Source organism: Aethalodelphis obliquidens, unplaced genomic scaffold (assembly GCF_003676395.1).
Source record: "Aethalodelphis obliquidens isolate GAN/ISIS:26980383/991018 unplaced genomic scaffold, ASM367639v1 scaffold2, whole genome shotgun sequence".
Classification (NCBI taxonomy): domain Eukaryota; kingdom Metazoa; phylum Chordata; class Mammalia; order Artiodactyla; family Delphinidae; genus Aethalodelphis; species Aethalodelphis obliquidens.
Window position 1 is genome coordinate 18,999,061 of NW_020837946.1, and position 26,219 is coordinate 19,025,279.

General features: G+C 36.2%; 1 protein-coding gene across 6 annotated transcripts in view; it reads left to right on the plus strand.

The window, feature by feature from the left end:
- USP37 (ubiquitin specific peptidase 37) overlaps nucleotides 1-26,219 on the plus strand; it is an 88,975-nt gene that overhangs the window by 36,359 nt on the left and 26,397 nt on the right. For 5 of the 6 annotated variants that reach the window (XM_027121478.1, XM_027121460.1, XM_027121467.1 and 2 more), the window contains 7 exons: nucleotides 4,431-4,562; nucleotides 4,722-4,845; nucleotides 10,477-10,667; nucleotides 19,363-19,480; nucleotides 20,765-20,844; nucleotides 22,268-22,432; nucleotides 24,075-24,140. In XM_027121478.1, coding sequence (XP_026977279.1) covers nucleotides 4,431-4,562; nucleotides 4,722-4,845; nucleotides 10,477-10,667; nucleotides 19,363-19,480; nucleotides 20,765-20,844; nucleotides 22,268-22,432; nucleotides 24,075-24,140 — 876 coding nt within the window. The remainder of the gene's footprint in view (nucleotides 1-4,430; nucleotides 4,563-4,721; nucleotides 4,846-10,476; nucleotides 10,668-19,362; nucleotides 19,481-20,764; nucleotides 20,845-22,267; nucleotides 22,433-24,074; nucleotides 24,141-26,219) is intronic. The other variant, XM_027121482.1, reaches the window with a different exon arrangement.

Consider the following 26,219-nt stretch of genomic DNA (forward strand, 5'->3'; position numbering starts at 1 on the left):
ATATATATATATATATATATATATATATATATATATATATATATATAAAAACATTTGTCATAAAGCAGAAAGTGCATATTCTTAAGTCCCATACATGTCATCTCCTGAGATACTTCAACATTAATTTTATTTATATCCTTCCCAGCCCCTTCATGCTTATATTCTTATTAAACACCCAAAAATGAGACCATGGTATAATAACTATAATAATAATAGCAGCTTTATCTAAAGTGTTTGTTATGTGCCAGAGACTGTGCTAAGCATTTAAATGAATTTTTTTCTTTAAATCTTCGCAGTAGCTCTCTGAGCTAGACATATTAAAAAATCTGTTTTCATAGATGACGTAACTGAGCCTTAGAGAAGTTCATTAACTTACTTGAGGTGTTGTAGTACAGCAGTAGTAAATCTAGGCAGTTGGACTGCACTTGTATTTTTTTCCTTACAATTTTATTGAGATATAATTGATGTACAGCACTGTGTAAGTTTAAATTGTACAGCATAATGATTTGACTTACATACATCATGAAATGATTACCACAATAAGTTTAGTGAATATCCATCATCTTATATAGATATAAAACAAAAGAAAAATTATTTTTTTAATTGAAGTGTAGTTGATTTACAATGTTGTGTTAATTTCTGCTATACAGCAAAGTGATTCAGTTATACATATATATATACATTGTTTTTTTTAATATCTTTTCCATGATGGTTTATCATAGGCTATTTTTTAAAATTTATTTAATTTATTTATTTTTGGCTGTGTTGGGTCTTCGTTGCAGCACGTGGGCTTTCTCTAGTTGTGGTGAGTGGGGGGCTACTCTTCGTTGAAGTGCGCAGGCTTCTCATTGCAGTGGCTTTTCTTGATGTGGAGCATGGGCTCTAGGCGTGCGGGCTTCAGTAGTTGTGGCACACGGGTTCAGTAGTTGTGACTTGCAGGCTCTAGAGCGCAGGCTCAGTAGTTGTGGCGCACGGGCTTAGTTGCTCCATGGCATGTGGGATCTTCCCAGACCAGGGCTCGAACCCATGTCCCCTGCATTGGCAGGTGGATTCTTAATCACTGTGCCACCAGGGAAGCCCTATCATACTATCATAGGCTCTTGAATATAGTTATCTGTGCTATACAGTAGGACCTTGTTGTTTATCCATTCTATATATAATAGCTTACATCTGCTAACCCCAATCTCCCACTCTTTCCCTCCCCCCAGCCCCCTTTCTCTTGGCAACCAGCAGTCTTATCTATGTCTGTGGTTCTGTTTCTGTTTCATAGATAGGTTCATTTGTGTCATATTTTAGATTCCTCATATAAGTGATATCATATGGTATTTGTCTTTCTCTTTCTGACTTACTTCAGTTAGTATGGTAATACCTAGTTGCATCCATGTTGCTGCATATGGCATTATTTCATTCTTTTTTATGGCCGAGTAATATTCCATTGTGTATATATACCACATCTTCTTTATCCATTTATCTGTCGATGGACATTTTAGGTTGTTTCCATGTCTTGCCTGTTGTGAATAGTGCTGCTATGAACATAGGGGTTTATGTATCTTTTTGAATTATAGTTTTGTCTGGATATATGCCCAGGATTGGGATTGCTGGATCATATGGTAATTCTATTTTTACTTTTCTGAGGAACCTCCATACTGTTTTTCACAGTGGCTGCACCAATTTACATTCCCACCAACAGTGTAGGAGAGTTCCCTAGAAAAAATATTTTTTCCTTTCTCAAGAATCCTTGAGAACTCTTAGGATTTACTCTCTTAACAACTCTCCTATATAACATATAGCAATGTTAATTATATTAATCATGTTGTACATTATATTCCTAGTAATTATTTATCTGATAACTGGAAGTTTGTACCTTTTCACCACATTCATCCAGGTCCCCCTTCCCCTACTCCCCACATCCAGTAACCACTGATCTGATCTTTTCTGTGAGTTTGTTTGTTTATTTATTTATTTTTGAAGTATAAGTGACCTACAACACTATGTTAGTACTGATGCACAACATAGTGATTCAATATTTCTGTACATTTCAAAATGATCACCATGTTCACTTGCATTCTTAATCACTATGCTATATTACTTCTCTGTTCCCTGATTTCTTTCTACCCCACATTAATTATGGGCATCCTCTTATGCTAGTACATAACCTTTAACCATGTTAGTGTGCATTTAGATTCCCCTTTTTTCCAATTATAATCCAGGCTAAAACAAACATTTATATACACATGTGTTTTTAATATTTGTTAGAACTTTTCTATAGGAAAAATTCTTGGAAATAGAATTGTTAAGACTACGAGAGGCACTTTGAAATTTTTGATTACTCTTACCACATTGCTTTCCCAAAACCTACCAGCTTTTTTGTTTTTAATCTCACTCAGATTACTGTTTTTCCCCAGCTTTCGGATTACCTTTTTACTTGAGTGACTGGTGTCTGCCAGTTTGGTTTATCCATAGTAGTTTATTTGCCTCATATTTTAGCAGAAAAAAACATAAAACTTGTAGTGAAAACATTTCACTTCCTTCTGTACTTAATGTTCTTCTCTGAGCCTCTTCTTTTTTGCTTTGTCTTCTAAAATGTTTACCATCCAGTTTAATTCTTAATTTCCTTTCTTCTTCATTCTAATTGTTCTGCCTCAAATTATTATCTTGCTGCTTCCTTACCAGACAACGTTTTTATATTAGTCTGTCCTATTTTGTGAACATTTTTCATCCATATCTTATTTCTATCTACTTTGATCTTACTTGGCCCATCTTCTTAGTGCCTCCTCCTATGTATTTTATAGTGTACTTTTGGTCTCTGTCATTCATATCCTTCTGAGTCCTTTGATATCCTTGAGTTACCCTTGGTGCTCCAGGCTCCCTCTCTACCTCCAGTGTTTCTTTAATTTCTGTATACTACCTGTACCCAACTTTCCTTTTTTCAGACTTCTTGCAGGAATTTGAGTGCAGTATTTCAAGTAAGCTAAATACCCAGGACTAAGGACTCCTTAAAAAACAAACAAATAAACAAAAATACCGAGTAGAAAACTGCCAAGTCTAGAGGATAATGGAGGCTACGTAATTCCAGTATTCCTCACAAATCCCCCACAAAACATAAAAAGTATGAGGAGTTCAAAGAAAAACACATATAACCTTTAGCATTCTAGGAAACAAAGAATACCATCACCTTTAAACTACTTTCTAGGTAGAGAAGCAAAGCAGATTCTAGCAGTGTTCCTGTTTCCCACTGCTTTAAGCCTGTGGGTGCTGAGAGCCAGGGACAAGAGGCTTAAGAGATTTCATGAAAAAAGAATATATAGGAGTAAAAGACTTAGATGAAGCACAGAAAAAAATCACTCTCAGAAAGAGAAATTCAAATACTAAGTTTCTAAATATTGAATATAGGTCTGGATCTTGGTTGTTTGCAGCACTGGTTACAGGGAAGAGTACTATTTAAAATGGACAGAGTAGATAGTAAAAAAAAAAAACTTAAAAAACAAGGGTTATGAGCACTATAAAAAAGTACAAATACAGATATAACCACTTTTAAAAAAGCCTTTCTTAAAACCAAAAGAAATATTTCTAAAACACACCAAATAGATAAGTAAAATTATAACAACATGACAGAGTTGAGTCCAAATGTAAGAATTATTCCAGATTGAAGAAGACTAAAGAGACATGAAAACTAAATGCATTATGTTATCCTGGACTGAATCTTGTGCTTAGGGAGAAAAAAATGCTGTGAAGAAACATGGGGTCAATTGACAAAATTGGATTAAAGAAGGTATATTAGATAAGAGTATTATGTTAGCACTAAATTTTATAATGCTTGTAACTGTACTCTGGTTATATAAGAGAATGTTCTCGTTCTTTTGAAATAAACCCTGAAGTATTTAGAACTAAATGGGTATGATCTATGCAGCCTGTTCTCAGATGGTTCAGGAAAAATATATAGAGAGAGGTGTTAAATGATAAAGCACAGAGTACAAAAGGGTTAACAATTGGTGAATCTAGGTAAAGAATATTATTCTGTGCAACTTTTCTGAAAGTTTGAGAATATTTCCAAGCAAAAGTTTTTTTTAAATATGTACTTTGGAATAATGTTTGGCAGTACCCATTAAGCATATATATATTCTGGGTAAGTCCCCAGTCCTTTTTAGCATTCATTTGAAAATGTGTAATTTTCCTTGAGATGAAACTAAGTTATATTAATGTTATACTGCATCAGTATCAATTGGGATCCTGTTAGAAGTGCACATTTTTTGCACCTTCCCTGTCCAGACCTACAGAATCAGAAACTCTGGAGTTGGGGCCCAGCAATATGTATTTTAACAAACCCTCCAGGTGATTCTGATGCATGCTACAGTGGAGAACCCCTGCTCAGATGAACATACTTCAGGAACTACTGTTGTCTTCAAAAGTACTATTTCTTTCATTTTCAGCTTCTCCAATTTGGGAAATACCTGCTATATGAATGCTATTTTACAGTCTCTGTTTTCACTCCAATCATTTGCAAATGACTTGCTCAAGCAAGGTATCCCATGGAAGAAAATTCCACTCAACGCACTCATCAGGTAACTGTTATGTACTTACTGAGTAACATTTTTACCTTATTTATTATAGAATAATGGAGTATTAGACACTTAAAATTTTATGTGCCATTGTTAGCAGTCCTTAAAATATAATACCATCCAGTGTTTTGTAAAACCTGCTAAACTTGTCTCTTTTACCAGGCGCTTTGCACACTTGCTTGTTAAAAAAGATATCTGTAATTCAGAGACGAAAAAAGATTTACTCAAGAAGGTTAAAAATGCCATTTCAGCTACAGCAGAGAGATTCTCTGGTTATATGCAGAATGTGAGTACTAATTGTTTTTATTTTTAAATTTTTTCCATTTCTTTTTTTTTTATTTTTGAATTTTATTTATTTTTTTATACAGCAGGTTCTTATTAGTCATCCATTTTATATACATCAGTGTATACATATCAATCCCAATCTCCCATTTCAGCACACCACCACCCCCTGCCACTTTCCCTCCTTGGTGTCCATACGTTTGTTCTCTACATCTGTGTCTCAATTTCTGCCCTGTAAACTGGTTCATTTGTACCATTTTTCTAGGTTCCACATATATGCGTTAACATACGATATTTGTTTTTCTCTTTCTGACTTCACTCTGTGTGACAGTCTGTAGGTCCATCCACATCTCTACAAATGACCCAATTTCATTCCTTTTTATGGCTGAGTAATATTCCATTGTATATATGTACCACATCTTCTTTATCCATTTGTCTGTCGAAGGGCATTTAGGTTGCTTCCATTACCTGGCTATTGTAAATAGTGCTGTGATGAACATTGGGGTGCTTGTGTCTTTTTCAATTATGGTTTTCTCTGGGTATATGCCCAGTGGTGGGATTGCTGGGTCATATGGTAATTCTAATTTTAGTTTTTTAAGGAACGTCCATACTGTTCTCCATAGTGGCTGTATCAATTTACATTCCCACCAACAGTGCAAGAGGGTTCCCTTTTCTCCACACCCTCTCCAGCATTTGTTGTTTGTAGATTTTCTGATGCTGCCCATTCTAACTGGTGTGAGGTGGTACCTCATTGTAGTTTTGATTTGCATTTCTCTAATAATTAGGGATGTTGAGCAGCTTTTCATATGCTTCCTGGCCATCTTTATGTCTTCTTTGGAGAAATGTCTATTTAGGTCTTCTGCCCATTTTTGGATTGGGTTGTTTGTTTTTTTATTATTGAGCTGCATGAGCTGTTTATATATTTTGGAGATTAATCCTTTGTCCGTTGATTCGTTGGCAAATATTTTCTCCCATTCTGAGGGTTGTCTTTTCGTCTTGTTTACAGTTTCCTTTGCTGTGCAAAAGCTTTGACGTTTCATTAGGTCCCATTTGTTTATTTTTGTTTTTATTTCCATTACTCTAGGAGGTGGATCAAAAAAGATGTTGCTGTGATTTATGGCAAAGAGTGTTCTTCCTATGTTTTCCTCTAAGAGTTTTATAGTGTCTGGTCTTACATTTAGGTCTCTAATCCATTTTGAGTTTACTTTTGTGTATGGTGTTAGGGAGTGTTCTAATTTCATTCTTTTACATGTAGCTGTCCAGTTTTCCCAGCACCATTTATTGAAGAGACTGTCTTTTCTCCATTGTATATCCTTGCCTCCTTTGTCATAGATTAGTTGACCATAGGTGTGTGGGTTTATCTCTGGGCTTTCTATCTTGTTCCACTGATCTATATTTCTATTTTTGTGCCAGTACTATATTGTCTTGATTACTGTAGCTTTGTAGTATAGTCTGAAGTCAGGGAGTCTGATTCCTCCAGCTCCGTTTTTTTCCCTCAAGACTGCTTTGGCTATTTGGGGTCTTTTCTGTCTCCATACACATTTTAAATTTTTTGTTCTAGCTCCGTAAAAAATGCCATTGGTAATTTGATAGGGATTGCATTGAATCTGTAGATGGCTTTGGGTAGTATAGTCATTTTCACAATATTGATTCTTCTGACCTAAGAACATGGTATGTCTCTCCATCTGTTGGTATCAACTTTAATTCCTTTCATCAGTGTCTTATAGTTTTCTACATACAGGTTTTTTGTCTCCGTAGGTAGGTTTATTCCTAGGTATTTTATTCTTTTTGTTGCAATGGTAAATGAGAGTGTTTCCTTAATTTCTCTTTCAGATTTTTCATCATTAGTGTATAGGAATGAAAGATTTCTGTGCATTAATTTTGTATCCTGCAGCTTTCCCAAATTCACTGATTAGCTCTAGTAGTTTTCTGGTGGCATCTTTAGGATTCCCTATGTCTAGTATCATGTCATCTGCAAAGAGTGACAGTTTTACTTCTCCTTTTCCAATTTGTATTCCTTTTATTTCTTTTTCTTCTCTGATTGCCATGGCTAGGACTTCCAAAACTATGTTGAATAATAGTGGTGAGAGTGGACATCCTTGTGTTGTTCCTGATCTTAGAGGAAACGCTTTCAGTTTTTCACCATTGAGAATGATGTTTGGTATGGGTTTGTCATATATGGCCTTTATTATGTTGAGGTAGTTTCCCTCTATGCCCACTTTCTGGAGAGTTTTTATCATAAATGGGTGTTAAATTTTGTCAAAAGCTTTTCTGCATCTATTGAGATGATCATATGGTTTTTCTTCTTCAGTTTGTTAATATGGTGTATCACATTGATTGATTTGCGTATATTGAAGAATCCTTGCATCCCTGGGATAAATCCCATTTGATCATGGTATATAATCCTTTTAATGTGCTGTTGGCTTCTGTTTGCTAGTATTTTGTTGAGAATTTTTGCATCTATGTTCATCAGTGATACTGGTCTGCAATTTTCTTTTTTGGAGTATCTTTGTCTGTTTTTGGTATCAGGGTGATGGTGGGCTCATAGAATGAGTTTGGGAGTGTTCCTTCCTCTGCAATTTTTTGGAAGAGTTTGAGAAGGATGGGTGTTAGCTCTTCTCTAAATGTTTGATAGAATTCACCTGTGAAGCCATCTGGTTCTGGACTTTTATTTGTTGGAAGATTTTTAATCACAGTTTCAATTTCATTACTTGTGATTGGTCTGTTCATATTTTCTATTTCTTCCTGGTTCAGTCTTGGAAGGTTATACCTTTCTAAGAATTCGTCCATTTATTCCATGTTGTCCATTTTATTGGCATAGAGTTGCTTGTAGTAGTCTCTTAGGATGCTTTGTATTTCTGCGGTGTCTGTTGTAACTTCTCCTGTTTCATTTCTAATTTTATTGATTTGAGTCCTCTCCCTCTTTTTCTTGATGTGTCTGGCTAATGGTTTATCAATTTTGTTTATCTTCTCAAAGAACCAGCTTTTAGTTTTATTGATCTTTGCTATTGTTTTCTTTGTTTCTATTTCATTTATTTCTGCTCTGATCTTTATGATTTCTTTCCTTCTGCTAACTTTGGGTTTTGTTTGCTCTTCTTTCTCTAGTTCCTTTAGGTGTAAGGTTAGATTGTTTATTTGAGATTTTTCTTGTTTCTTGAGGTAGGCTTGTATAGCTATAAACTTCCCTCTTAGAACTGCTTTTGCCACATCCCATAGGTTTTGGATCGTCGTGTTTTCATTGTCATTTGTCTCTAGGTATTTTTTGATTTCCTCTTTGATTTTTTCAGTGATCTCTTGGTTATTTAGTAATGTATTGTTTAATCTCCATGTGTTTGTGTTTTTTACGTTTTTTTCCCTGTAATTGATTTCTAATCTCATAGCGTTGTGGTCAGAAAAGATGCTTGATATGATTTCAGTTTTCTTAAATTTACTGAGGCTTGATTTGTGACCCAAGATGTGATCTATCCTGGAGAATGTTCTGTGCGCACTTGAGAAGAAAGTGTAATCTGCTGTTTTTGATGGAATGTCCTATAAATATGAATTAAATCTATCTGGTCTATTGTGTCATTTAAAGTTTGTGGCCCTTATTAATTTTCTGTTTGGATGATCTGTCCATTGGTGTAAGTGAGGTGTTAAAACTCCCCCACTATTATTGTGTTACTGTTGATTTCCTCTTTTATAGCTGTTAGCAGTTGCCTTATGTATTGAGGTGCTCCTATGTTGGGTGCATATATATTTTTAATTGTTATATCTTCTTCTTGGATTGATCCCTTGATCATTACGTAGTGTCCTTCCTTGTCTCTTGTAACATTTATTTTAAAGTCTATTTTATCTGATATGAGTATCGCTACTCCAGCTTTCTTTTGATTTCCATTTGCATGGAATATCTTTTTCCATCCCCTCACTTTCAGTCTGTATGTGTCCCTAGGTCTGAAGTGGGTCTCGTGTAGACAGCATATATGTGCGTCTTGTTTTTGTATCCATTCAGTAAGCCTGTGTCTTTTGGTTGGAGCATTTAATCCATTCACGTTTAAGGTAATTATCGATATGTGTGTTCCTATTACCATTTTCTTAATTGTTTTGGGTTTGTTTTTGTAGGTCCTTTTCCTCTCTTGTATTTCCCACTTAGAGAAGTTCCTTTAGCATTTGTTGTAGAGCTCGTTTGGTGGTGCTGAATTCTCTTAGCTTTTGCTTGTCTGTAAAGCTTTTGATTTCTCCATCAAATCTGAATGAGATCCTTGCTGGGTAGAGTAATCTTGGTTGTAGGTTCTTTCGTTTCATCACTTTAAGTATATCATGCCACTCCCTTCTAGCTTGTAGAGTTTCTGCTGAGAAATCAGCTGTTAACCTTATGGGAGTTCCCTTGTATGTTATTTGTCATTTTTCCCTTGCTGCTCTCAGTAATTTTTGTCTTAAATTTTTGCCAACTTGATTACTATGTGTCTCGGTGTGTTTCTCCTTGGGTTTATCCTGTATGGGACTGTCTACACTTCCTGGACTTGGGTGGCTATTTCCTTTCCCATGTTAGGGAAGTTTTTGACTATAATCTCTTCAAATATTTTCTCACATCCTTTCTCTATCTCTTCTCCTTCTTGGACCCCTATAATGTGAATGTTGTTGCGTTTAATGTTGTCCCAGAGGTCTCTTAGGCTGTCTTCATTTCTTATCATTCTGTTTTCTTGATTCTGTTCCGCAGCAGTGAATTCTACCATTCTGTCTTCCAGGTCACTTATCCATTCTTCTGCCTCAGTTATTCTGCTATTGATCCCTTCTAGGGTATTTTTCATTTCACTTATTGTATTGTTCATCTGTTTGTTTGTTCTTTAATTCTTCTAGATCTTTGTTAAACATTTCTTGCATCTTCTCAATCTTTGCCTCCATTCTTTTTCTGAGGTCCTGGATCATCTTCACTGTCATTATTCTGAATTCTTTTTCTGGAAGGTTGCCTATCTCCACTTCATTTAGTTGTTTTTCTGGGGTTTTATCTTGTTCTTTCATCTGGTACATAGCCCTCTGCCTTTTCATCTTGTCTATGTTTCTGTGAATGTGGTTTTTGTTCCACAGGCTGCAGGATTGTAGTTCTTCTTGCTTCTGCTGTCTGTTCTCTGGTGGATGAAGCTATCTAAGAGGCTGGTCTAATTGATTTTAAACACCTTAGAGATAGGGAAAATTGAAATGATTTTAGCGTGTTACCCAGTTTTATTTTAAAATGAGATTTGTGTATGTGTGTTCATCACAGGTTGGAAAACCTGAGGACTTCTGGTAAGGTTCAGTGTGACCCTTCTGTGTATTTTATCATATATTAGTAATATAGATGTGGTTTGCCACTGTAGGACCTTGGACTATTTTAGCTACAAAGGCTATTTTAGAAAAATCACTCTATTTTTAAAAAACAAATGAAGGAGTGATTCATTTATTAGTTATGCTAATCTAACTTAGGAATATAAAATATGTCGTTTGTCGTTTTGTTTTGTTTCCACAAAATATGTACCGCAAAATCATTAGAGTAAATCTGGCCTTTTTCCACACGTGTTTTTGACTTGCAAGTGCTTTACTCGTATAGATCACAGTGTTAATAAGCTATTGTTTTGACAAGAAATGTTTTGAATTTATTAAGGATATTATGCCTTCTTAGGACGCTCATGAATTTTTAAGTCAGTGCTTAGACCAGCTGAAAGAGGATATGGAAAAATTAAATAAAACCTGGAAGACTGAACCTGTTCCTGGAGAAGAAAATTCACCAGATATTTCAGCTACTAGAGTATACACTTGCCCTGTTATTAGTAATTTGGAGTTTGAAGTTCAGCACTCCATCATCTGTAAAGCGTAAGTAGTCTCTAAGAGAACTCTTTTCCCTTTTAATTCTTTACAGCAAGTGACTAAAACTCTTCTAGAAGGTTTTAATTCTTATCTTCATTCCTGTGTCATGAGTATAAATATCTTTGTTCAGTGTCTTTATCATCTATAAGAATGCTTGGTGGGGTGAGAACTAAAGTGAACTTAGTTTGTCAAATGCTTTAGTGCTGACTAAATGGTTAATTTTGCTCTGCCTTTTGAGTGTGTGTTACTATGTGTGTGGTTTTTTTCCTTTTAATCACTGTGTGGAAAATCAAGCTCTTCGAGAATACTTGTTCGTCTTTTTTTTATTATTATTAATTAATTTATTAATTTTTGGTTGAGTTGGATCTTTGTTGCTGCTCTCAGGCTTTCTCTAGTTGCGGCGAGCAGGGACTGCTCTTCATCGTGGTGCACAGGTTTCTCACTGCGGTGGCTTCTCTTGTTGCGGAGCATGGGCTCTAGGCGTGCGGAATTCAGTAGTTGTGGCTCGCAGGCTCTAGAGCTCAGGCTCAGTAGTTGTGGCGCATGGGCTTAGTTGCTCTGCAGTGTGTGGGATCTTCCCGGGTCAGGGCTCGAACCCATGTCCCCAGCATTGGCAGGCAAATTCTTAACTACTCCACCACCAGGGAAGCCCTCATCTTTTTTTCCCTGAAAAGACTCCCTCCTATTAGTCGCTTATTTTGTTGAACCAAATTGTTTTTATAAAAAATGGGTTGTTTTTTTTTTTACAAGATACATTAAAATGTGAATTATTTTTAATTTTTGCAATGCTTTTTAACCATGTTTACATTAACTATTGAGACTTACCTTCTACATTTAATTAATTTCCATACTCATTATCAGAACTCTCTACCAGGTACTTGACATTAAAAGGTTCTATTTTGATTAATCTTCCAGTTATCAGTAGTACATCTCTGAATACATTTTTTTTCAGAGAGTGGAATTCTTCAGAGTCCACATATAAATGAGAATTAATTCTGTGGCTTTCACACATGACTTAATACAGAATTATTAAGTGAGACACAGCCTTCCCCCTCAACATACTACATATACTGTCCCATCATATCCTGTTACTCTGACACTTAGAAGGAGTCTGATTTTGTTGATAATCTTTTCCTTCCTGAAAATCTGTGATATTCTTAATTTTTGAAATTCAGAGTTTCACTAATTTACATCTAGGTATTGACCCTTTTTCATGCATTTTGCATTTAACATGATGGGGCTTTTTCATCTGAAGATTTGGGATTTTTTTCAGCTCAGAAAAACTATTCTCTACACACTGCTTCTCTTCCATTTGTTCTGGAATTTTCTTTAGGAATACTCAACAGCCATATGATGGCTCTTCATTCTCTGTCTTTCATATTTATTTATTTTTCTTTTTTCTTTAATTTTTATTTATTTTTTGGCTGCATTGGGTCTTCATTGCTGTGCGCGGGCTTTCTCTAGTTGCAGTGAGCAGGAGCTACTCTTCCTTGCACTGTGCGGGCTTCTCATTGCAGTGGCTTCTCTTGTTGCAGAGCTTGGGCTCTAGGTGCGCTGGCTTCAGTAGTTGTGGCACATGGGCTCAGTAGTTGTGGCTCGTGGGCTCTAGAGCACAGGCTGAGTAGTTGTGGCACACGGACTTAGTTGCCCCTGGCATGTAGGATCTTCCCGGACCAGGGATCGAATCCATGTCACCTGCATGGCAGGCAGATTCTTAACCACTGCACCACCAGGGAAGTCCCCTTTATTTATTTTTCTTAGGCTGCTCAAAATGATAGTGTTCACTGAGGTCTCTTCCAGCTATAACACTCTAGTATTTTTTACTAGAATTTTGAACATTCACATGGACACTACAAGACAGTAGTTTTGCATCATTAGTCTGTGACATTTTTTATCTTCATGGTTTCTTCAGTGTTTTTTTTCCCCCTAGTGGATAAATTTTTTTTTTTTTTTTTTTTGCGGTACGCGGGCCTCTCACTGTTGTGGTCTCTCCCGTTGCGGAGCACAGGCTCCAGACGTGCAGGCTCAGCGGCCATGGCTCACGGGCCCAGCCGCTCCACGGCATGTGGGATCTTCCCAGACCGCAGCACGAACCCGCATCCCCTGCATCGGCAGGTGGACTCTCAACCACTGCGCCACCAGGGAAGCCCGATAAATTATTTTTTAAAGAAAAGGTCTGGGTCTTAGAAATACAGTTCATTGTCTTGCAAAAGCTAGAGAGCCCACAGTATGATAGCCATCCCTCCGTTTCTTCTAATGCACTTTCCAAACAAAATTTGTTCAAGTCAGAGAGAGAAGCAGTTTGTCACTGTTAATATTTCATTTAACTGTGGGGTGTCAACCAAGTTTCTTTTGATAGGAAAATTTCTGTTGCCTGTGGTAGAAATGGCCACAGGCATCACAGGAAGAAAGAAAACTATGTCAAAGTGATGCCTGCTTCACTGAGCCAACAGCATCAGTCAGCCATTCCAGTTACGCAGCACCCAAATATTGGGTGTGCAGTTGAGGTGTGTGTACCAGTGCATGAAGTGACCTGGCTCACAGTGTGTAAGCATGAAGCTGAATGCCAGGCATCCAGACTGAACAGTGACCCAAGAGTTGGCAAGTCCAGGAGGTAACAAGGTTCTCCGGGGCTGCAGCAGCAGTACAACTACCTCCTCGAAGGCCTTGCCTTAGTTGCTTTATTAGTCATTTTCTTTAAGACAACTCCTTAAAGATAAAATAGTTTCTGGCTGAAGGAAGATTCTATACGCCTTATCCCTGAATTGTAATTTTCCATGTTTAGCCTCTGTCCCATCTGGCTGTAAGTTAGTTTGACCTGTTTGCCAAATGTACTTAATTTTTTTAAACTGTTATAGTTTAGATTGACTGGTTTTCGATGATTATAAGCCATTTCAATATATTAGTAATATATTCTTGAATATGAAGAATTTGTATGAATTCTCCATTTAAAGAACTTAAAACATCTAAAACTAAGTACTTAATAATCCCCCATAAAACCTCCTTCTGCAGTCTTCCCTATCTCAGTAATGACAGTTCAGTACTTAGAGTTTATCAGTACAGCAGTGTGGTATTTCTTAACTTTTCTTTTCTTTCTCTTGCACCCCTACATCCCATATGTCAGCAAATCCTTTGAGCTTTTCCTTAAAAATACAACCAGAATCTGACCTCTTTTTACTACCTCCACTGACACCGCTGTGGTCCAAACCACCATCATCTCTTGACTGGATTGTTGCAGTACCTTCTGACTGATCACTGTGTTTCTGCCCTTGTCTCTCTGTAGTCTATTTTAAACACATTAGCCAAAGTGATCCATTTAAAATGGACATTAGTTCATGTCGGTCCTCTGCTCATAACCCTTAAAATAAAAGTTGAAATTCTTGCCATGATCTACAAAACTCCATAAGATTTGCCTTTCAGCAACCCCTCTCTCCCAGTTAACTCTCTTACTTCATCTCTTATCACTCTTTCCCCTTGCTCATTCTGTTCGAACCAAACTAGCTTTCTTGCTTTATTTGTTTGTTTTTATTTATTTATTTGTTTATTTATTTATTTATGGCTGCATTGGGTCTTCGTGGCTGTGCATGGGCTTTCTCTAGTTGCGGTGAGTGGGGGCTACTCTTCATTGTGGTGTGTGGGGCTTCTCATTGTGGTGGATTCTTGTTGTGGAGCACAGGCTCTAGGCACACGGGCTTCAGTAGTTGTGGCTCGCGGGCTCTAGAGCGCAGCCTCAGTAGTTGTGGCACACGGGCTTAGTTGCTTCATGGCATGTGGGATCTTCCCAGACCAGGGGTCGAACCCGTGTCCTCTGCATTGGCAGACAGATTCTTTTTTTTTTCTTTTTTAAATTAACTTTTATTAGCGTATAGTTGATATACAGTGTTTTGTTAGTTTCTGCCATACAGCAAAGTGTATCAGTTATACATATACATACATCCACTCTCTTTTGATTCTATTCCCATATAGGTCATTACAGAGTATTGAGTAGAGTTCCCTGTGCTGTATAGTAGGTTCTTACTAGTTATCTGTTTTATATAGTAGTGTGTATATGTAAATCCCAGTCTTCCAACTTATCCCCCCCACTTTTCCCCCTTGGTTACCATAAGTTTGTTTTCTGCATATGTGACTCTATTTCTGTTTTGTAAATAGCTTCATTTGTACCATATTTTTCAGATTCCACATATAAGCAATATCATATGATATTTGTCTTTTTCTGTCTGACTTATTTCACTCAATATGACAGTCTCTAGGTGCATCCATGTTGCTGCAAATGGCATTATTTCATTCTTTTTTATGGCTGAGTAATATTCCATTGTATATATGTGCCACATCTTCTTTATCTGTGCTTCCGTTGATGGACATTTAGGTTCCTTCCATGTCCTGGCTATTGTAAATAGTGCTGGCAGACAGATTCTTAACAGCTGTGCCACCAGGGAAGTCCTTCTTGCTTTTTAAAAAAAATGCCAGGGCTTCCCTGGTGGCGCAGTGGTTAAGAGTCTGCCTGCCGATGCAGGGGATGCAGGTTCGTGCCCCGGTCCGGGAAGATCCCACATGCCGTGGATCGGCTGGGCCCGTGAGCCATGGCCGCTGAGCCTGCACGTCCGGAGCCTGTGCTCCGCAATGGGAGAGGCCACAACAGTGAGAGGCCCGCGTACAACAAATAAATAAATAAAATTTAAAAATGCCAGGATCCTGGTACCTCACAGCCTTTTCACTTACTGTTTCTCTTTCCCCATATTATCACATAGCTAGTGCCCTCCCTTCTCCATATCTTTATGTAAAAATCACTTGCTCAGTGAGGCATTTTCTTGCTACCATATCTAAAATTCCAGCCATCTACTCTCATCTTTTGCTTCCCTCTTCTATACTTTCTTTTTCTTCTTTAACACTTACCTAGCATACTATATATTTTACTTATGTATGTATTTTTATTGTATCTCTTCTCCAGTATAATGAAAGCTTCATGAGGGGACATATTTTTGTCTTGGTTTGTTCTCTGCTACAACCCCAGTGCCAAGAACAGTTTCAGCATATAGGAGACATATTCAGTGATGCATAACAAATTGTCCCAAACTTAGCAGCTTAAAACAACATCCACTTAACTCAGTTCTGTAGGTCAGAAGTCTAGGCAGGGTATGGCTGAGTTCTTTGCTCAGGTATCAGAAAGCTGAAATCAAGGTGTTGGCTGGAGTCCCCTTCTAAGCTCATTAAGGTTGTGAGCAGAATTTAGTTCCTTTCAGTTGTAGTACTAAGGTCCCCATTTTTTTGTTAGCTCTTGACTGGGGCAACTCATTTCCTAAAGGTTGCCTATTGTTTCTTGCCACGTGGCCTCTATAGGAAGTTCACAACAGTGCTATTTGCTTTCTTCAGGCCAGCAGTACATGTCTCTGACTTCTAATCTGTGACTTCCTCTGTTTGAGACCTCTAGACCCAGATTTAAAGAGTTCATGTAATAAGGCCTCAACCATTCAGATAATCTCCTTTTTGATGAACTCTACAGTTAGGATTAATAACATTAATTATATCTGCAAAATCCCTTTTGCCATGTAAAGTAACATCATCATGGGAGTGATAGCTCATCATAATCACAGTCCTCCCACACTCAAAGGGGATAGAATTATACAAGGAAGGGCAAGGGTCATCTTAGAATTCTGCCTAGGAGAGAGGCACTCAATAAATGTTTATTTAATGAAGAACAGATGTATTCTTACAGTCCCTAGTCTTCAACTGTTGCAATAGAGAACTGGGACAGGAAAATGAATATTACTAAAAATGCTGATAATGCAGACAAAATGAAAAACAGTCAACTAAAACTAAGTAAAAGAAATAAGTTGGCTTCCAGGTAAATTGAATATGATGTTTTGATCTCTGAGCCCATTTTCTGAAATTCTATAAAATGTATCCAATGACCAAACAATTCTGCTACTGAACAGAGCTGCCTACACGTTTACTGAGAACACATAGTATTTTCAATTTGACACATTGTTCATTTAGTCAAAAACTGGAAATAGTCCAGATGTCCATCAATATGGAAAAATTGTGGCATGCTCATACAGCTTAATACTAGGCAACAATGAAAAATGGGCTATAGCCATTTGCAACAAGCATGGTTGAATCTTATAATCATGTTGAACAAAAGAAGCTAGTTAAAAGAAAACATTCTATATGGTTCCACTTATGTAAGGTTCAGAAAAGGTAAAACTCAACTATTTTTTTAAAAATTTTTTATTGAAGTATAGTTATTTACAGTATCATGTAACTTTCAGGTATATAGCATAGTGATTCAGTTATATGTGTATATTCTTTTACAGATTCTTTTTCCTTATAGATTATTACATAATATTGGGTATAGTTCCCTGTGCTATATAGTAGGTCCTTGTTGGTTATCTATTTTATACATAGTAGTGTGTATATGTTAATCCCAGCCTCCTAATTTATCCCTCCCCCCACACCCCTTTCCCCTTTGGTAACCATAAGTTTGTTTTTTGTGTCTGTGAGTCTTTCTGTTTTGGAAATAAATTCATTTGTATCTTTTTTGTTCTTCTAGATTCCACATATAAGTGATACCATATGATATTTGTTTTTGTCTGGCTTACTTCACTTGGTATGATTAAACCTAGGTCCATCCACATTGCTGCAAATGGTGTTATTTCTTTTTTTAATGGCTGAGTAGTATTCCATTGTATAGATATCTAACATCTTTATTTATTCATCTGCCAGGGGACACTTAGGTTGCTTCCATGTCTTGGGTATTGTAAATAGTGCTGCAGTGAACATTGGGGTACATGTATCTTTTCGAATTATGGTTTTCTCTGGATATATGGCCAGGAGTGGGATCACAAGATCACATGATAGCCCTATTTTTAGTTTTTTAAGGAACCTGCATACTGTTCTGCATACTGGCTGCAGCAGTTTACGTTCCCACAAATAGTGTAGGAGGGTTCCTGTTTCTCCACACCCCCTGCAGCATTTATTATTCATAGACTTTTTGATGATGGCCATTCTGACCAGTGTGAGGTGATACCTCATTGTAGTTTTGATTTGCATTTCTCTGATAATTAGTGATGTTGAGCATCTTTTCATGTGCCTTTTGGCCATCTTTGTGTCTTCTTTGGAGAAATGTCTGTTTAGGTCTTCTGCCCATTTTTTGATTGTTTGTTTGTTTTTTTGATATTGAGCTGTATGAGCTGTTTGTATATTTTTTTTACTGAAGTATAGTTATTTTACAGTGTTGTGTTAATTTCTGCTGTACAGCAAAGTGATTCAGTTATACATATATACATTTTTTTTATATTCTTTTTCATTATGGTTTATCATAGGATATTGACTGTAGTCCCCTGTGCTGTATACAGTGGGACCTTGTTTATCCATTCTATATATAGTAGCTTACATCTGCTAACCCCAACCTCCCACACTATCCTTCCCCCCAACCCCCTCCCCCTTGGCAACCACCAGTCTGTTATCTATGTCCGTGATTCTGTTTCTGTTTCATAGATAGGTTCATTTGTGTCATATTTTAGATTCCACATGTAAGTGATATCATATGGTATTTGTCTTTCTCTTTCTGACTTACTTCACTTAGTATGATAATCTTTAGTTGCATCCGTGTTGCTGCAAATAGCATTATTTCGTTCTTTTTTTATGGCTGACAATTCCATTTTTTAGAATGTGTTTGAGCCTGTATGACTATCAGTCTAAAGCAAGTAGAGGGACTTCCCTGGTGGTCCAGTGGGTAAGACTCTGCACTCCCAGTGCAGGGGGCCCAGGTTCGATCCCTGGTTGGGGAACTAGATCCCACATGCATGCTGCAACTAAGAGTTGACATGCCGCAATGAAGATCCTGTGTGCTGCAACTAAGACTGGGCACAGCCAAAATAAATAAAATTTTTTAAAATAAATAAATTAAATAAATAAAGCAAGTAGATATAGGAAGGGGTTAATATACTCAAAAAACAGGGTGACCACAAATCAAAAACACAATAGATTCACAAAAATCAAAAAGAAGAAAACACAAGCATAAAATAAAAGGAAATTATCAAACCACAAAAAGAAAAAGAAAGGAACAAAGAAGAAACAGAATCAACTGGAAAATAAGGCTTAAAATGGCAATATATACATATCTATCAACAATTACCTTAAATGTCAATGGACTACATGCTCCAATCAAAAGACATAGAGTGGCAGATTGGATAAAAAACCAAAACTCAACTGTTGTGTTGGAAGTCAGGATAATAGTTATCTTTTGGAAGTAAGAAAGGGATAGTGATTGGGAAGAGGCATGTGAGGGGGCTTATAGGGAGTTCATAGTGTTCTATTTCTTGAGTTGAGTGGTGATTACATGTGTGTGTTAACTGATAATCCATCAAGCTATACAACTTTGACTGGTTCACTTTTCTATATATATATTATACTTTAGTGTTTTAAAGTTTGGGGGTTTTTTGGAAAGTATAAAAATTTTAAATTTAGCATTTTAAGAAAGTACTTAAACACTTTCAATTGATGTTTTACCTGTATGGATTTAATAAGGGTTAAAGTAAGCATGAGAAAAGTTTTAAATGTTTATTTCTCATGCCTAGTCATGGTCTCTCAGTACCTGATAAGTTCAGTGGGGGAGCAGTGTTTCTGAAGTATATTTGTATTTATTTTGTATTGCACAGTTAGGCTTCTAAATTCTTATATTTGTCTTCTTTTATTTTTACAGATGTGGAGAGATTATTCCCAAAAGAGAACAGTTTAATGACCTCTCCATTGACCTTCCTCGAAGGAAAAAGCCACTCCCTCCTCGTTCAATTCAAGATTCCCTTGATCTTTTCTTTAGGGTAAATAATATCTTTTGGTATTTCCACATAACTAAATTTTATATATCATAGATAATTGTATTTGAAGTTGGTTTCTTTAAGGCAGAATTTTGACAAAATAGTTGCAGGGGAAACAAATGAGAAATATTTATAAATAGTATTTTTTAGGAGCTTGGTAAATATGGTTGTTAACTAATTGTAGATGAAAATTAATTGCTCAAGTAGATTATACATCTAACTCAACAGCAAGTGTTTTAGACAACCTTAGAAGCATTTGTTTGTAAACAAATAATATGAAGTGACATATGCTAAAATTGGGTAATGTGAGTCAAAATTGGAGACACTATTCTAAGTTAGTATACTAAGATCTGAGGAATGAAAAAAAATACTTTTTGCTTCTCCTTAGGTTATATGTACCATGTTAGAAACAGAAAGGACAAGTCATGTTTATTCAGAGCTATAGAGAAATGTTTGCATTTGTGTTATACTGTTACAGATACTCAGAAAGTTTCTGGGGCATAATTGGACATGTTGTGTAGCAGTCCTTATAATTGATGGCAGTTTGCCATCTGTATAATAGTGGTTCTTGTTTTGTTGTAGCAAATGGGCAGGGTTGTCATCCTAAGATTTAAAAAAAAAAAAAGACCTCTGTTCTTGAAATGATGAATATTCAGCTCCACCCAAGGATAAATATTCTGCTTTCCTTTTTGTTTTAGTCATTCCTTATAATTCCTGTTATTATCGTAGAATTTGAAGCTTTTCCTGTGTATCTTTACCCCCATTTTTTAAGGATTTCTTGTTTCAGTTTTCTCTAGGTAATGATATCCACCCCAAACTTTGGTCCTTTTAGAGCAGTTGTTCTTAGTGGGCTGTCACCAGAAGATTGAGTTCCATTATAAGAAAGGGGTAGAGTTACACCTAACAGACCAGGAACTCCGCCTAACCTGAAGGTGATCTTATCTCTGCTATGGCCAAATGTTAAAATCTGGATATACTCTTGGCAGTGGTTCTTGTGTATCCATGTGGAAAAGGTTGAGAATCTGCTACTATAGTTTAGTTACTGTCATAAATTGAGATGTTTCCTTGGTAAAAAAAGGAAATTAGGAATTCTGAAACAGGGCATGATATTATAACTATATTTTGAGGATTAGGTCTTAATTTAGTAAGGCTTATGATTCTAGACACAAAATTTAAACTGGTCGGAGTTGTCATTCCACTGAACTAGTATGACTAGAGAAATTAGCATTTAATGGGGCAGTGCTAATTCAACTTTATACTTTATTTTTCCCTCTTGTCTTTTTACAGGCAGAAGAACTTGAGTATTCCTGTGAGAAGTGTGGTGGGAAATGTGCTCTTGTCAGGCACAAATTTAACAGGCTACCCAGGTAAAATTAATTGGCTCTTCAATTTTTCTTCTTTAAAGTACTTACAAATATTACTGAATAAGTGAGGCTTATCAGATGGATTGGTAAAGAAGGTCAGCAAAGCTGAGATATGAAGAGGGTAGAGAATGGAAAGCTACAATTCTCTTGTATAAGAAAGGAAGAAGATTTGGAAAGTTGAAGAAGAGAAGGAACCTGAGAGTCCCAAGAAGATGGCAACAAGAGAACGAGGCTGATGAGACTTTGGAATAATGATGGGGACTTACTAGAAAATTTTTAATTCAGTAATGTGTAACACTCAATTATAATTTGTTGTGCATGTACATTTTATAGAACTTTTTTTTTTTTTTTTTTTTGGGTACGTGGGCCTCTCACTGTTGTGGCCTCTCCCGTTGCGGAGCACAGGCTCCGGACGCGCAGGCTCAGCGGCCATGGCTCACGGGCACAGCTGCTCCGCGGCATGTGGGATCCTCCCAGACCGGGGCACGAACCCGTGTCCCCTGCATCGGCAGGCGGACTCTCAACCACTGTGCCACCAGGGAAGCCCATATAGAACTTTTTTATAAGTGGAAAAAACTTTTTATTTCTCTCTTACCTTTCTCTAGAGAATGTGCTACTGAAATAAGAATAGTTCTTGTCAAAAGTCATCTTAAAAAAATTAATTTTCACCATCAAACATAAGGGCTGTTTAACACTTTATTTATTTTAATAAATTTATTTATTTTTGACTGTGTTGGGTCTTTGTTGCTGTGTGCAGGCTTTCTCTAGTTGCAGTGAGCAGGTTTCTCATTGCGGTGGCTTCTCTTGTTGCGGAGCACGGGCTCTAGGTGTGCAGGCTTCAGTAGTTGTGGCTCGTGGACTCTAGAGCACAGGCTTATTAGTTGTGGCACATGGGCTTAGTTGCTCCGCGGCATGTGGGATATTCCCAGACCAGGGCTCGAACCCATGTCCCCTGCATTAGCAGGCGGATTCTTAACCACTACGCCACCAGGGAAGTCCTGTTTAACACTTTAAATTACCATTTGTCGTTATATAACATCCATTTTTGGTAAACTATATAACATTGAAATAAATAATTTAGGGATTTGATCCATTATCAATACCAATATTCTAAAATTAGTTTTCTTGTCTGATGTGTTTTGATTTTTTTTCTAGGAACATTATTTTACTGAGACCTCCCAATTAATAATTAATATCTACCCAATGCCTGTGTTTTATTTTTATTTTTATTCTTAGTACCTAGCACAATGCCTAGCACATGGCAAGTATTCAGTAAATGTTCTTTGACAGATCTTTAGTTCAGCCTAATGTAGTCTTTAAATCAAAAGCTGTCTAACATGGTTAGTTACAGTGATCTCTTCTTACCTGTAAGAGAACTACCCCTATTATGTATAAACTAATAATGTTATCATCTCCTGTTTTTCAGGATCCTCATTCTTCATTTGAAACGATATAGCTTCAATGTTGCTCTCTCACTTAACAACAAGATTGGGCAGCAAGTCATCATTCCAAGATACCTGACCCTCTCATCTCATTGCACTGAAAATACAAAACCACCCTTCAACCTTGGTTGGAGTGCACAAATGGCAATGTAAGTCCTTGAGAATTTCTTTCCCTTTTGAAGTAGAAAGGCTTTTAGTATCTGATCAAAAGAATGACTGAACTACATAACATGACTCCAGGTAAAATCAGACCAAGAAGGAGATTTTTATTTTGCTTTATTTTGGGACTTTGTGCTAAGTTTTACCTGATTTAAGTAATTGAATAAAATGCTTAAACAAAAACTTTCAACATATATTAATTGCCTTTCATAATAAATTACCTTTTCCGGGAGTGCTCCTTACTCTTTTAGATCACTAGAAGATAGTTTGATACATTTGGGGAATATAAACCAAATTTGCATGATCGTAAGGGTCACTTGAACACTAAAAATACTGATTCCTGTGTTTGTTCCTTAGGAGTTCTGTTTCAGCAAATCTGATATAGGGCTGGGGAATCAGTATTTTTAACAAATGCCTCTGCTGACTCTGGAGTATGCAAACTTGAGAAACAGTACATTAAATATTATGCTGGGACCCCCAAAATAGATTGTGTCTTCATAAATGTATTATTACCAGTTTGAGCAAAGAACTTCAATGGCTCCTTGAAATTTTTCCTTGAGAAAAGAAGTAACTTTTACATTCTATTTTGCGTCATCATGAATGCCTGGAAAACCTTAAGACTTCTCTAAATGTTGCTCTTTCTTCTGCGTACTTGCATTACTTTGGAGCCATATATTGTAGTTCTTTTTTATACTTGAACACTAGTTTGGTATAATCATAAAGTTCTAGAGCTTTAGAGGTGAAAGGGATTTTAGAGATTTTTGTCTTTCTTAATTTTACAGAGGAGATCCAAGGAAATTAAGTGATTTTCTTAAGCTCATACAGTTAGTAACTGGAAGAGCCAGGTCTCTTCATTGACATGGAATAATAGACATTACAGAAAGCAAATGAACATTTGCTAACGTGAATTAATGAAGTTTTGTAAAAATTATTCCCCTTGGATTAATAATTGAAATATATTCTACATCATGTACGTTTACACTAAAGGCCTCAATAAGTCAATAACAACATGTTCCCAGAGAATCAGTGTTTCTGGATTTTTCTCTTATGGCCTTTCATTAGAATAGATGTTTTTGCTTGATGGAAACTGCCCTCTACTGGTGGAGCTAGTATTCTTTCTGGCAGTACTTTCAAACCATTAGCCAAGGCTGTTTAATGATCACAGGCCTGAAACCAGGCTCTCTGACTCGGTGATATGATAGCTTTAAGATTTTGAACAAATTCCTTGACCTGTCTGTAGGGAAAATAACAGGGTAGTTGTGAACATTAAATGAGGTAATACACAAGAGTTCTTACTACAGTGCCTGACATCTAGTAAGTCCTCAATAAATGAGAGCTATTGTTATTTTATTGCTTAAAAGAACTGAGACAAAGAGAATTTCCCAAGTTCTCTTTATATTGTATTTGACTTCGTTTTCAATGTTGTTTATTTAGATCATTAGATAAGGAAGAGCCTAGAGAAAGTATTTTGTTTTCTCTTTTGGCCTCTATTGTTAGTTTAAAAGTATTATAATTGTTTGCTTTTCAAGAGGATATATAAGGGACTATATTACAGAATAATTCATTTAATAAGTTAAATATATTTTTAGTAATAGTAATTGTATACATATATATTTTCTAATTTTCTGATAGTTCTAGACCATTGAAAGCCTCTCAAATGGTGAATTCCTGCATCACCAGCCCTTCTACACCTTCAAAGTGAGTTATATTTCTTGTGTACCCAAAATTTGTATTTTTAAGGATTTGGCTTACCCTGATTTCCAAGATTATCCCCTCCCCTTTTCTTATTGTTTCTCTTTTTGCATGATAATTGCTCTGCATTACTGTACTTTGGAATTTTCCTGAATATGCTTTAAACTGTAATTTAGTGAGTATCAAGTTTTTAACACTGAATCAAGTTCAGATGGTCCTCTCAAAATTTTGTTTTAAAACTTCTTAAATCATCTGTTGTATGTAATTGACTAATGATGAGGGATTTTAAGGATTGAAGGGTTAAAATAACCCCTACTGGTATAAAAAGCACCATTCTTCAAATATACACATGGAGATCCCAAAATATCTTTTCACCTGTTGCTAGCCAGTGTGGGACTTCTTGTCTTAGACACTGAGCTGGAGCTATTCTGAAAGGGGCCAGGAAAACAAATACACATTAGAATGTAGCTATTCTACAAATGTTTTTTGCTTAAGACCAAAAGTTTCTCCAAGAAGGAAACAAATACTTTTTTTTTTTTAATATACCTCCTCTGTGATTTGACTAGAACCACAGTTCCTGATTAGACATTTCTAAATGACTTCGTTGTCATTTGTCTTTAAAATTAGTTTTTCTAAAAATTTGATGTCCCAAAGTACTTTTAGAAAAGAGACACTTTTGTTGTTTAAGGGCTTTTGGGGGGCTTATATAACCATAAAATGACATTTGGGAATTGCTATTTTCTTTTCCTCCTGTTAATTATTTTTCAGTGCAATTAAAACCAGATGACTAACTGACTAGAAATCTGAAATGGTACCGATATGAATACTCTTGCCCGTTCTCAAGATACAAATGAGCAATACCACTTGGCTGCTTAGAAAGTGAGCAAGTGATGCATTTACAGGATGAATATTTTTCCTTACTACAGGCAAGCTGCCTTCTGTGAATATAGTAACTATTAATGGAATGCACTCTTTATGTACCAAATCACTATAGCTTCAAGAAAGAGATGGTTTCATTGGGCATCATTATACTTGGTATGGTCAGTCTGTTCTCCAGGGTCTTACTGCTATGAGAATTTGAGAGTTGGTCAATAAAGGATGATTAGGCCCTAGAAGACCTGTCATGCCGATCAAACTTAAAAGAGGCTGAGCTATGAACCAGAATACAATTGGTTCTTCTATAATGTCCTTCGTCACATTTGACCCTGGTATATTAGTAGCCAGGTGTCACCCTCCTTCAGCAAAGTATTTACATGGATAAATAAATCAATATGTTCAGTTTTGCTTGGTGAGCATGAAATCAGAAATGAAGAATTAAGATGGCTAATTGGCTATTTCTAAGTTATATTAACCCTTTTTGAACACATATTGGGAGGCTATTCAAGTGTTCAGACTGAAGTGCAGTGATATCCTGGCTGCTCTCAGCCAAAGACTATGGTTGGGTTTATCACTGACCACTTGCCTCTTTTCTTTGATCTACGTTGCTACGCAATCCTCCTGATTTCCATTGTGGCCTCTTATTTCTTGGTGCCATCATTCTACATGTTTATTTACAGTTTTCACATTTAGATTATTGCATTTTCCAATTTCCATTTTACATTTTTTTTTTTAGTACAGCATATGAATTTATGTTAACCTTCATCAAAGAAAATTTGTGCTTTTTGACCTTTACCACTTTTTCCTTTAGTTTATTTTCAGCTCACTTAGAAGACAACACAGTAACACCTTACTTATCTGGTATCATTGAAGAATAATATTTGATATTCCAAATAAATGAATTTTTATAAAACTGAAGCTTGTCCTTATAAACATTGCCTTTTTAATTTTAATCTTTAAAATGGTTTAACCATTTTAGATGGTTATATCTCTGTAAGCTTACAGAATTCCTTATATTAAATAAAATACACTGCAGATAATTTAAATATATTGTAATTACTTAAAATTGGCATTGTAAATATCAGTTATTACACTGTGTTTTAATATGATAATGCCCTCAGAGGCTCTTAATTCTTATAAGACAGTTTACCTTTACATTAAATTACTTTATAGTTCTTTATTGCCCTTTTTGTGGTTATTCTCTCTCAT